General features: G+C 46.8%; 1 protein-coding gene across 4 annotated transcripts in view; it reads right to left on the reverse strand.

Annotated features, from left to right (window-relative positions):
• Zcchc14 (zinc finger CCHC-type containing 14) overlaps positions 1-13,017 on the reverse strand; it is a 58,239-nt gene that overhangs the window by 23,225 nt on the left and 21,997 nt on the right. For all 4 annotated transcript variants that reach the window (XR_003735748.2, XM_028880815.2, XM_037206321.1 and 1 more), the window contains exon 2: positions 10,832-10,955. Coding sequence is in view for 3 of the 4 variants with exons in the window: in XM_028880815.2 (XP_028736648.1) it covers positions 10,832-10,955 (124 nt within the window). In the remaining variant the exon portion in view is untranslated. The remainder of the gene's footprint in view (positions 1-10,831; positions 10,956-13,017) is intronic.

Below are 13,017 nucleotides of genomic sequence, written 5' to 3' on the forward strand. Positions count from 1 at the left end.
ACAGACTGTAGGACCAGTGCCTGCCCTGCCCAGAGAGAATCAATCTGTATCCAGTGTTCCCAGACCAAAGAGCATCAGGGTGTATGAGAAAGGAAAAAGGAAAAACCCCATTTGAACCAAGGGAAATGACTCAGAGCTGGACAGGAAAACGGGCAGAGCAGATGAATATCATTTAGCTGTTTGCATATAAAAGCATTTTGGAACCAGACCAAGTACTCTCAGCCAGCCCACTGCCTATGCTATGTTTTAAATCTTAGTACTGATCTCATTGCCTTACTGCTGCTAGCCTCGGCACCCAACTAATTGTGGGCTCTTCTTCCAAGCTCCTAATGCCAGGGCAGGCCAGGGACTTAGCAAGTAAGGGGGCCTGCCACCAAGCCCAATGGCCTGATTCAATCCCCAGGACCCAAGTGGTGGAAGACGAGAACTAACTTGTGCAAGTCCTTTGACTTCCACACATGTGCCATGTCACAGCACACACAATAAACATAAGTAAATAGACAAATAAATGTAATAAAAAATGTTTTAAAATACCATGTTTCAGTTTACTCTCCAACTTTGGAGTCACTAGAGGCCATGATTATAGGAACTGGATTGGCTCTGTGGCACAGCACATGCCTCGTATGTATATGGGTCTGAGTTCCAGAGTTCCAGCCCCACTATCACAAAGGCAAAACAAAATTCACACAACTCAACAAAGTTGAAGGGTGTGTGGGATGCCAGAGGCCAGACATCTCCTCCAAGCAGCACCATGAAGTGGGGAAGTCTCAACTCCCAGGAAACCGCTGGGTTTTCAGGACTGAGAATTATGAGTCTTACACCAATGGCACCTTATACTGCAGCTGGCTGGAGCAGCGAGTGGGTCTGCCATCCTCCTCCTTTAGCCAAGAGAGCCGGAGACATTCAAACACAATGGGCGCCGCAGTTTTGCAGTTGCCTTTAGGGCAGATCTTGCCAGAATCCTGCCCACTGGTCTGAACAGCTCCCAGGGCTACAGTGCAGGGCAGCTGATACCTTGGAAGCTTCATGGGCAACAGGGAACACCTTTCTCAACCTTTCTTTCCCTCTTTTATTTTTTTTTAAAAAAATATTTATTTCTTTCTATTTATTTATTTTGAGGCAGAGTCTTTCTACCTAGGCCTGGCTACCCTGGAGAACTTTATTTCCTCTATTTGTTTCTTTTTGGTCTGTATGTATGAGTGCTGGGAGGGTGAATTGACTTTTCCTGGCTGGGACTGTGTGCTATCTTCCTTTACTGCTTCATTCTCTGATGGCCATTGCTGCTACAAGAATGGCAGACAGTAGGTTTTAACAGGGCACCGGACAGTCAGCAGTTCCTCAAAGAATTCTTCTAATACCTTATTATCAAAACAGGTGCTGGGTGTAGGCCCAGGGATCATACCAACCCTGGAAAACATGCTGCCCATGATCAAAACTAGGCTCACCATCTGAGAAGGCTGTGGGACAGTGGTTTGTTTAGCCTGTTTTGAATTTTTTTTTTTTAATTTTTACAAGCATTGATGTTTTGTCTACATGTGTATCTGTGTGAGGGCATTGGATCCCTTGGAACTAGTATTACAGACAGGTGTGAATCAGACCTGGGTCCCTGGAAGAGCAGCCAGTACTCTTAACTGCTGAGCTATTTCTCCAGCCCAAGTATAGCCTGTTTTGATGCTCAGCTTCGAAATAAACCTAATTAAATAATGACAGACACAGGAAAGCATTTCCAAGGGTTTTTTTCCATGCTTAGTGATGCTGTTCAGAAATCAAGCTACATAAATACTTAGGAATTACAATTGCAATCAAGGAAGCCATTTTTGTCTCCTGCATAATACACAACCTGGCTTTCACCCCACAGACCGTCTTAACACTTTGGGGTAAAACTTACACAGAGCAAATGCAAGATCTCAAGTCCAAAACCAGTCAGTCAGGGTGAACATATGGACCCCACCTCCAGGTCATCGGTCATTGAGTCAGGATGGCAGTGAGCTGGCTGGTGGACTGGTACCTGTAGGCTGAAGCAGGGCATACAGATGCACACATCCCTCTGCTCTGTGCAGTGTCTGATTCTTAACCAACTTCTGACCAAAGGATACCTACACCTCCTGCAATCACTGGTAAGGTCTGAGCACTGGCTTCCAATGCTGTTCCTTTCCTGTATCTTTTTGGGATACACTGCACCACACTTGGGAACTCTAGCAGTGTGTAGGTTCTTATGCCCTGCTCTGAACTAAACTATCTGATCTACAGAAATGAAGTTCACAGCAGATACTCAAGAGAATCATGTGAAGAGTGGCTGACATTGTGTCACTTGGATTTTACTCAGTATTAGTGTGGACTAGCCATAGCTGGTGCATGTCAGGGTCCAGGGGCAGGACACTGCAGCTGTTCTCAAGCACTGTGAGGGTAATGTCAGGTGAGACAAGACCAGGGCCAGGGAAAAGAGAGAGGAACATAGGCCATAACTATGATGGCATGTGAAGGAATTCTGAGCTCTCCTACAGGTTCTGGTCAGCTTACAGCTCCGTTCAGATGGCCTGCTAGTATGAAGCTTGGTGCTCACTGCGTTGGCAGTTACCAGGTCCCTATAAGCTGCATGTACTCACCTCGGCAGAGAAATCCTAGCCCAGCTTCAGGGGACTATAGCCCAGTAGACCAATGCAGACAGCACTGGGACTTGAGATGCTGCTGGGCTGTGAGCTAGGACAATGGTCCTCTCTTGGAGGATAAAAACAGAGAGGCAGGGATGGAGGCAAGAGAGCCCAGAATGATGAGGATGTAAAAGACAAGTTGTCTGACATTTCCTTTTTCTTGATTTTTTTTTCAGATTTTTAATTTTATGTGTATGAATGTTTTGCCTGTATATATGTGTGTACATATGTATGTACACCATGTGTGCCTGGTGCCTGTGGAGGTCAGAAGGTGGCACAGAATCTCCCGGGACTAGAGTTACACATGGTTTTGAACCAACATGTAGGTGCTGGGATTCAAACTCTGGTCCTAAGTGGTGGTTTGAATAAGAATGTCCTCCATTGTCTGGGGTACTTGAACATTTGGTCCTAGTTGATAGCATTATTTGGGGAGGTTTAGAATGTGTAGCCTTGTTGGAAGAAGTATGTCACTGGAGGTGAACTTTAAGTGGCTTTTTTGTTTTGGTTTGTTTTTGTGTTTTTGTTTGGTTTTTCGAGACAGAGCTTCTCTTTGTAGCCCTGGCTGTCCTGGAACTTGCTCTGTAGAGCAGGCTGGCCTCGAACTCACAGACATCCTGCAGCCTCTGCCTCCCAAGTGCTGGGATTAAAGGTATGTGCCATCACCATCCAGTGGGCTTTAAGAATTTAAAAGACTGTGCCATTTCCAGTTTTCTGTCTATGCTTTGTGCTTGTGGTTCAAAACTGTGAGCTTTTGGCACGCTGCTACACCACCACGCTGCTGACCTAACATTATGAACTCTAACTCTTTGAAACCTTATGTCAAAATAAACTCTTCCTTCTATGAGTTGCCTTGGTCATTGTGTTTTACTATAGCAACATAAAGTAACTAAGGGGGCTGGAGAGATGGCTCTACAGTTATGAATACTTGCTCCTCTTTCACAGAACCTGGGTTCAGTTCCCAGCACCCATATGGCAACTCACAACGGTCTGTAACTTCATTTCCAGGGGGGATCTGATGCCCTCTTATAATCTCTGTGGACACCAGACACCACATGGTACACATATATTCATGATAGCAAACACTCATAAATAAAAACAAAAGCAAGAACTGGGACTAGCCAGGTGGTGGTAGCACACACCTTTAATCCCAGCACTCAGCAGACAGAGGCAGGCAGATCTCTGAGTTCAAGACCAGCCTGGTCTACAGAGTGAGTTCCAGGACAGTGAGGAATACACAGAGAAATCTGGTCTTGAAAAACAAAACAAACAAACAGCAACAAAAAGAAAAAAAGCAAAGAAAGGAAAAGAAAGACTGGGACCATCTCTAGAAATTCGGGTTTACTGTAAGATATTTTTCCTTCCCAGAATTCTTACCCCTTAGAGTAGGGGTAGGTTTGGCTGGGTCTGCTCATCTTCCTGGGTCCTGACTTAGAAAGGTGTAATTACTTCTTTTTCTTTCAGATGGCCAAGGCCTAACTATGGCTTCAACTTCCTAACTGAGCTTTAGGCTTCCGTGCTCTTTTCCTAAAGTGCCCTGTGTGTGGCTGCACGCTGCTATGGAGTTGCCCTCCACACTAGCTTATCGCCTCTATTCTCCTCCAGGGAGCTGTGAGATTTACAGCTTGCCTGCCTCAGGTTTTCCTTTGAGGTTTTAGAAAACTGTCTTCAAGCTTCCATTCGTGTCCCTTCTTAAAGTATTCTATTAGTGAGACCAAGAGCACTAAGAGCAGCCCCAAGTTTTGTACAGTGGCTCTGCTGCAGTCCCGGGTTCCAGCCCTCTTAACTGAGGTATCTGCTTTCTATCTTACTGTCACTGCTAATAGAGTCTTCTTTGCAAACCTGCTTTCCTACCTTTTAACTCTGTGCTCAATGGAGAAAACAAACCATTTATGCACCCCTAATTACCATTGGTACCAGAACAATCAATCTGCTGGGTGTGGGAGCCAAACCTGAATCCCAGCATTAGGGAGGTAGGGACAGGGGCATTACAAGTCCAGGGCCCTCATCAGCTATGCAGCTGAGTTTGAAGCCAGCCTGGGCTATGTGAGATCCCACCACCACAACAAAGCAATGCAAAAATAACCACAAAAAAGACACACATTATCTGATATAAGAACATCCAGTGGACAAGAGGCTGGGAATAAAAAGAGGGACTGAATTTACAGAGCAAAGAAAAGTGTCTTGTCTAAAGAGGAGGGAGTGAGGGTGGAAATGGTATACATGGCTTACAGGACTTGACATGGTGAGGGCACAGCACACACAGTCTCTGGAGTGCCAGCTGGAAAGGAGGAGGAGGGGGAATGAGTCCGTAACAGCTGGAAATCCTCCAGACTTGGTACAAGCAAAAGAGCTCTAAGAAAAACCACATGTAGGGACATTGTAGTCAAATGAATCCCAACCAAAGAAAACTATAAAAACAACCAGAGAAAAATGGCACTGGCATACAAACAGCCAATCGCCGCACACTGCAGGAAGACTCTCATTAAAGGAGGCCGGCAGACAGACCGCCTCAGGTAAAGCTAAAGAGCAAATCCAACTCAGCCAAGCATTCCATGATCAGCAAGAATGAAGTCACAGGGAACCACATCTTCAGACTAGTGAAAACGAGCAGAATCCTCATCCACAGAGCTGCACAAAATGAATTGGGAGCACCAGCTTTCGGGAAGAAAGAGGGCAGGCAGGAGGTAAACACACAGAGCATTCAAAGACTATCCTTCTCTCCCTGTCTCTAAATATATGCAAAAACTCTAAGGTTCTATCACGGGGGCACAAGGAGCACAACACCTAAGCTGTGGTACATGTGGCACCTCTGCACAGGGCACGTGGAAACCATGTCAATACTGTAAATACCCGCATTCACAGCACCTGCCACTTCCAGAGGTGTCAACACTGTTACCAAGGGACATCTGCAAGTTCAGTATTGACTCTGAAGAGTATGTACACATACACAGTTTCAAGATTCTTAGATTTTTTTGCGTTTTAAAATTTACTTAATTTGGGCTGGAGAGATGGCTCAGAGGTTAAGAGCACTGGCTGCTCTTTCAGAGGTCCTATGTTCAATTCCCAGCAACCACATGGTGGCTCACAACCATCTATAATAGGCTATTCTGCCCTCTTCTAGCGTACAGGTATACATGCAGAGCACTCATACATAAAATATAAATAAAAATTGCTTTAAAGATTTACTTAATTTAGCTGGGTAGTGGTGGCGCACGCCTTTAATCCCAGCACTCGGGAGGCAGAGCCAGGCAGATCTCTGTGAGTTCGAGGCCAGCCTGGGCTACCAAGCGAGTTCCAAGAAAGGCGCAAAGCTACACAGAGAAACCCTGTCTCGAAAAACAAAAAAAAAAACAAAAACAAAAAAATTTATTTAATTTTATGTGCATGAATGTTTTGCCTGCATGTATGGATGTGTACCACATGTGTGCCCGATGCTCAAAGTGGTTAGAAGAGAGCAATGGATTCCCTGGAATTGGAGTTAGGATGCTTTGAGTCATCATTTGGAATCAAGCCTGGGTCCTCCTAAAGAACAGCCTGTGCTATACGCTGCTGAGCTATCTCTCTAGCCCAGATCCTTATATTTTATCAAGATATTAGCTCAAAGCAGAGTCTGAAAAGTGAAAGGTACACACTACACTTCCTCCGACTCACCCACTGCCTATAGAAACTCTGTGAGAGGAATGTCCCTCACTCCCAAATCCCAGCCTCATTTTCTTTAGGGAAAGTGAGGAAGCAGTCACTTGGATAGTTTTATATGTCCTGTGGTTCAAAGGAGAACTGCTGAGGAAGGCTGTGAGTAGACTGCTTAGAAATAGGGACAGCATGACCTAATGCTGTCCTAACGCAATTTGTGCAAGGCCCACGGGTTGATTTCCAGCACTGCAAAATCGTAACAATGACAATAATAAATTAAAACCACAAAATACAATAATAAGTACAGTAAAATAAAACTGAGTGTTCCGGGGGGTGGACACTCATTGCCAAACTCTGAACTCTGCTGTCTGTCCTCACAATGAGGCCCAAATGCAGAACCAGGAATGTCCCATGCACTAAGGCTTCTTTTTTTTTTTTTTTTTTTTTTTTGGTTTTTTTGAGACAGGGTTTCTCTGTGTAGCTTTGCGCCTTTCCTGGCGCTCACTTGGTAGCCCAGGCTGGCCTCAAACTCACAGAGATCCGCCTGCCTCTGCCTCCCGAGTGCTGGGGTTAAAGGCGTGCGCCACCACCGCCCGGCTGCACTAAGGCTTCTTATTGTTGCTACACTGTGATCCCCATGAATCTCAGGAGAGGTAACACACTACTGTGGTTTCAGGAGTTAGTTTTTATCTTCAATTACTGTCTTGTTAAAATTCATGCACGGAGCCAGGCAGTGGTGGCGCACGCCTTTAATCCCAGCACTCGGGAGGCAGAGCCAGGCAGATCTCTGTGAGTTCGAGGCCAGCCTGGGCTACCAAGTGATTTCCAGGAAAGGCGCAAAGCTACACAGGGAAAGCCTGTCTCGAAAAAACAAAACAAAACAAACAAACAAACAAACAAACAAAAACTCAAAAAAATTCATGCACGGATTTTGAGTTTCTTTTTTATTAAAAGTCCAAAAATGATCTGGGCATGGAGGTACACGCCTTTAATCCCAGCACTCAGGGAGGCAAAGGCAGGTGGATCTCTGTGAGTTGGAGGCCAGCCTGGTCTACAACAAGAGTTCCAGGTCAGCCAGGGCTACACAGAGAAACCCTGTCACGGAAAACAAAAAAGAAAAGCCCAAGGCTTTTGAGGTTCAGCCTCTCCCCACTTTCCCCGAGACAGGGTTTCTCTGTGTAGCCCTGCCTGGATGCCTTGAAACTCTTGTTGTAGACCAGGCTGGCCTCAAACTCACAGAGATCCATCTCCTTCTGCCTCCCAAGTGCTGGGACTAAAGTTGTGCACCATTACTGCCAGGCTCATAGTCTTTATAAGCTGCTCTTCATCATAACATTATACAAAGCCATAAGCCTCAGTAGCACAGAACTAAAACACTGCTCAGGCTGAAATATTCCACTTTATCTGATGGTATAAGGTGTAAAGTTGCTATAGACATAAATTCTTTCAAGTCTATCATTTTTAAGAGTGCAAAAAACCTTAGTTCAGAGATATTTCGTATCTGCAGTTTAATCAAGGTGACAGAACCAGCCCTCCTTCACTGTTTTGCCAGAGACAGACTCCAATTCTAGCGGTGAGGGCACAAACCTCACGCACCGAGCTTCACTGGGGGGTGTTTCCTCTTATACCTCCTGACCCTTTGGCATTAGTAACAACTGGCACAGGGACTGGGACCTGAGACAAGTTATCTTTTGTACAATGGTCCCCAACCATGGCAGGGAAGAAGGGAGGACAACCATTCACCAGGCCTGTGGACTTCCCGCACCAAACCAAGCCCTCCGCCCCTACACGGCAAGGTAAAACCGGCACCAGGAGAGAGTGCACTTTGCCACTAACACCTTCACTCTCCTAACATTCTCTTCATCCCCACAACACAGGTTTGTGCCTCAGGAGCTCACCAGGACTTCAATTTCATCTGCAAAGTGGGGGGTATTACTCCTGGGAATAAGGGGTTCAGTTCCATGATCCCAGGGTCACTGAGAGCTCTGTGAGAGAGTGGGAGTACAGATGCTTTAGGAATGCTGCCCAAAGGCTGATCACTCTGTAAGTTCCATCGTACTGCTGTAAGACTTCTAAGGCAACAGACAGAGAAAATTGAATAGAACTTCAGACTACAGTGACCACAGACCAATGTCCGGCACAGAGGAAGGGATCATGAGAAAGGTACTGAAAATTCAGCTAGCTTGCCTGCCTATGCTGGACAGAAGAAACTCCTGGTGTTGGCTGGTGATGAGTGGTGGGATGCTGGACTGGCTAAAAGTGGGCAGCATGGTCTTACAGGACAGTCTCCCTGGCGTGCTCCACCACAGCCAGTGCCACAGCTGCTCAGCCTTCATCCTCCTCAGCGCTAAAGCACACAATCAGAGAACAGCAGACAACAGCCATGTTTTCCAATTTTACCCAGAGGCTAGAGAGGTTTCTCAGTGGTTAGAGCACTGGCTGCTCTTCCAGAAGACCTGGGTTCAGTTCCTAGCACCCATGCTCACAACTGTCTCTAACTCCAGTTCCAGGGAACTGATGCCTTCATCTGGCCTCCAGAGACACTACACAGACCTGGCACAGACATACATGCAGGCAAAATACCCACACACATAAAACATAAATCTTAAAAAAAGAAAAGAAAAGAAAAGAAAAAGAAAAAAGAAATTGAAATTATACCCCACAACCCAGGGTCTTGGTTATGTCTCAAGAAAAAGCACTATGGCACAAGGTGGATGCCCTGCTTGGTCTGGAGGGTGCTACAGAAAGGAACTGGCCCTCACAAGAGGCCCTGCTCTCAGCTGACTCTCTCCAGTAGGCAGCCTTGCTCTCCAGGTGCCAACTCCAACCTGGTGGGACAGTCAACAGAGGAACACAGTCTCCTGCATCATATGCACTGTGACCTTGTAGCTAAGGCCAGGTGGAGAACAGATCTCCCAGGATTATCGTCACCCACTGCTCTCCACTGTGCCGTGGTCTTAAGACACAGATGTGGCACAGTGGCAAAGAAGCAGACCACCTAGAGCTGCAACCTAGCAGAGCAGACAGCACTCCACGGAGAGTAAGCGTAGGCCTTTAAAGCAACAGCATGGAATGCACCTGAGAGAGAAAAGGCTGACGCTTGGGACACAGGAGACAGAGAAGGGCAGAGGGACCAGCTCAAGGTGCAGAAGGCACAGACACAACTGTGAGTAGCGAAGCAGAGCAAGTCATTAGTGGGGATAGGCAGCCTCCCAGGAGCCTCAAGGCACATGAGCAGCCAGGACAGACATCCCTGCCTAACTCTGCTAAGACCTGGTCCCACCAATAACCTCATCCCATTTCAAATAATCACTTTGTGCCTGCCCGGGTGCTTCCTGAATCAATCTGGCAGGAAGTCAGGAGGCCCAGGGTCTGTGGTGAGAGGTTTCATCAGCTACAGATCCATACTGAGCAAACCCACACTCCAATTACATTTGTAAAAGTTGCACTTGTTCAGTGGCACGAGCAGTGTGGAACTTCACTGAGGCCGGTGGCACTGAGAGGGTGAAGACAGGAGTACCTGTTACCACATCAGCATGGAGTAAGTCTCAGGAGCCCATTTAGTTGGGAAAGAAGTGTTCTACAGCCCGGCTGCTTTAGAGTCTAGGCTTTGTTCTGGTGTGAGGAGCAGAGGATATTTAAACCTTCCTTTTTTCTCCCTTAATAAACACCAGTATTTGATGTTTTTTTTGTTTTTGTTTTTTTGAGACAAGGTTTCTCTGTGTAGCTTTGGAGGCTTTCCTGGAACTCACGCTGTAGCCCAGGCTGGCCTCGAACTCACAGAGATCCGACTGGCTCTGCCTTCCAAGTGCTGGGATTAAAGGCATGCACCACCACTGTCCAGCTAGCATTTGGTGTTTATATTGCTGAAATTTGGTGGTGAGTTCCTTGGGAGAATCAGAAAGACAACAGCCCCCTCTGAGCATGCCTGATTGAAGGGACTCTGGTCAGCTTGAGTGTGGCAAACATTGGCTCTGTCAGGCCTTGCCTTTCTCCCTGATTCCCTCTGCCTTGCTAAAAATCATTAGATTACATCCCTAACGCTAGCCACCAAGATCCATTCCCTCATTTGGCCACTTCTTCCTCCTGAGGCTGACTACCAAGGTCCAGCTGTCAAAGTATTGAAGTCCAGCAATCAAAAGTCCCCTTTGGCTCACCTAATTAACATGCCCAATTAAAATTAAACACAAGGTTTCCCCTTGTACCTTTATAAACCACCATTTTCCTATATGCCACATCTGTCTCCTCTCTGTCCAGAGGCGGTCCTTTGTCCCCTCCAGGACAAATACCCCTACACCCCCCTCTTCCTTGTTCCCTTCCCCTTCTCTCTCATCCTTTATCTCCTGTCTTTGTCTTTTATTCCCTGTCCTCTGTCCCTCTGGAGCAAATAAATCTCCTCTGTGCTGAGAAAACTTGGTCTTGGGGTCCTGAGCTGATACTTTTCCTTTCAATAATGACACTATGTCCCAACAGTCCACAGCTCTGTACTGTGGATGCCTTCTCCCTGCACCTGGAATCTCCCACTATGTCCAGCATAACTCACCCACCTTTGCCATGTTTTCCCAAAGGCCTCTTGGGCAGGGACTCCTCCGTGGAATGTGCTGATGTATGCAATGCATTCTCCAGACTGTTGCTGATGCTGCTGACAGGGGTCTCGGTTCTGGGCGCCATCTGAGGAGACAGAATATCATTCTCTTACTTTTTTTCTACATGAGTGTCTCTTGTTGAAAGTTAATACACACAAACGTGGCTTTGAGTTTTCCTACAACACAACACAACATCAGACAGAACAGTAGTCTTAGCTATGGTGGCATGAATCATATGCCTTCATCTGAGACAAAACCCCGTTTTTACATTTTTAAATTAAATGCTTTCCTATAACAAATTCCACAGAGCTCTGGAAGCCACAGAAAAACAGAGCACAGCACATCTGGCCAGGTAACAATTCCAACAACACCCAACAGACTCCCTCGCCAATTCCTCTTCTAGGGATTGTTGTGTAACACCTTCCTCCAAGATTGAAACATTCCACCCTGAAGGGAAGCTCCTTGAGCAGGAAGGTAAACAACTCAAGATAGCTTCCGGAAGTGCCTGAAACTGACCAGATTGACTAGGCCCTTCCCTGCCAGAATGAACAATAAGAGCTGAGAGTCCATTCAGATGGAAGGTAGTGGGCAACACCAGCTGAGCTGCGAAGTTAACTCTCAAAGGGGAACAAGAAGACTCTGGGACCAGGACAGCTAAACAGCTGCCTGGAAGAAGTAGAAACCAGCCAGAGCTGCCTGCAAGAGGTTTAGACCACTGAGGCATCTGGAATGGGCACTCTCCAACCTGGTGAGCTGCCTGCAGGCGTGCAGTGTGCTCCTGGTTCCCAGCGCTGTAGCTGTCACCCGGCTGGGGTGGGCCTTGGTGATACAGCTGTCTTGGAAACATTTGTGCCCTTATAAGTAACCCTCACTATATTAACGCAAGTAACCCCGATAAAACTCACTGGTTCACCAAATACATACTTTGGTCTGTCCTGGGATCCCCATCTAGGGTGAGATGTGTGTTGCATCTCCCCAGGAAAAGTTTTGTCACACAAAAGGATTCACCACATTCAAGTTTTACACAGGAAGAGACCTGACACTGAAAACTTCATTATTTAGAGACAGGGACCTGCTGATATAAGCCAGGGGACACCACAGCTAGACTGTGACACAGTCAGCCTCTGCTATTGCTGGGTGTAAGAAGGTTCTTATGTGCACACACAGAACTGGGCCCACAGCCCTGGACAGCTGACTGGTCCTTGGGAAGGGGGTGGACTACAGTATTCTCCATTTCCCCCTTAACAGTATTAGAAAAATTTACAGCCCAAATAAACTAGATATAAAATTAAAAAAACATCAGTGCTTTCACTTCAGTCTTACCTAAGATTTCAAATATTAGCCGAGTGTGGTAGAGCACACCTTTAATCCCAGCACTCAGGAGGCAGAGGCAGGCAGATCTCTGTGAGTTCGAGACCAGCCTGGTCTACAAAGTGAGCTCTAGGACAGAAGTTGAGGAACTAACAATCACTTTTTTTTTTTTTTTAAGATTTATTTATTATGTATACAACATGTATGACTGCAGGCCAGAAGAGGGCGCCAGATCTCATTACAGATGGTTGTGAGCCACCATGTGGTTGCTGGGAATTGAACTCAGGACCTCTGGAAGAGCAGTCGGTGCTCTTAACCTCTGAGCCATCTCTCCAGCCCCTGACAGTCACTCTTGGTCCAGCCTTTAACTTGAGCAGTGAGCACTTGGGACATGCCTGCTCCTGATATCCTAGCCCTTTGCCCATGGCTTCCTGTTGTCACCTGCCCGGTGGTGGCAGGTGTCACTGGCTGTTCAGAGGCCAGACCCAGCGCCTGAGGCTCCGAGGTAAACAGGCAGCTGAATGAAGGCACAGACCACCACCCAGTTTGTCAGAGTCACTCAGTAAAAGCCTGGTCAAACTGGAGTCAAGAAGGCTTACCTCTGATTTGGTGTGGTGGTGCACGCCTTTAACCTCAGTACTTGGGAGGCAGAGGACGGTGGATCTCTTCGAGTTACAGGCCAGCCTGGCCTACACAGTGATTTCCAGGCCATCCAGTGCTACACAGAAAGACCCCAACTCAACAACAATAAAAGGCTTACTCTGCATCCCAGTATCCAGTAGAGCACAACAGATGCCTATGACAGTGTGCCACCAGCCAGTCTCTATGAACTTGAA

This window comes from Peromyscus leucopus, chromosome 5, assembly GCF_004664715.2.
Source record: "Peromyscus leucopus breed LL Stock chromosome 5, UCI_PerLeu_2.1, whole genome shotgun sequence".
Taxonomy (NCBI): Eukaryota; Metazoa; Chordata; class Mammalia; order Rodentia; family Cricetidae; genus Peromyscus; species Peromyscus leucopus.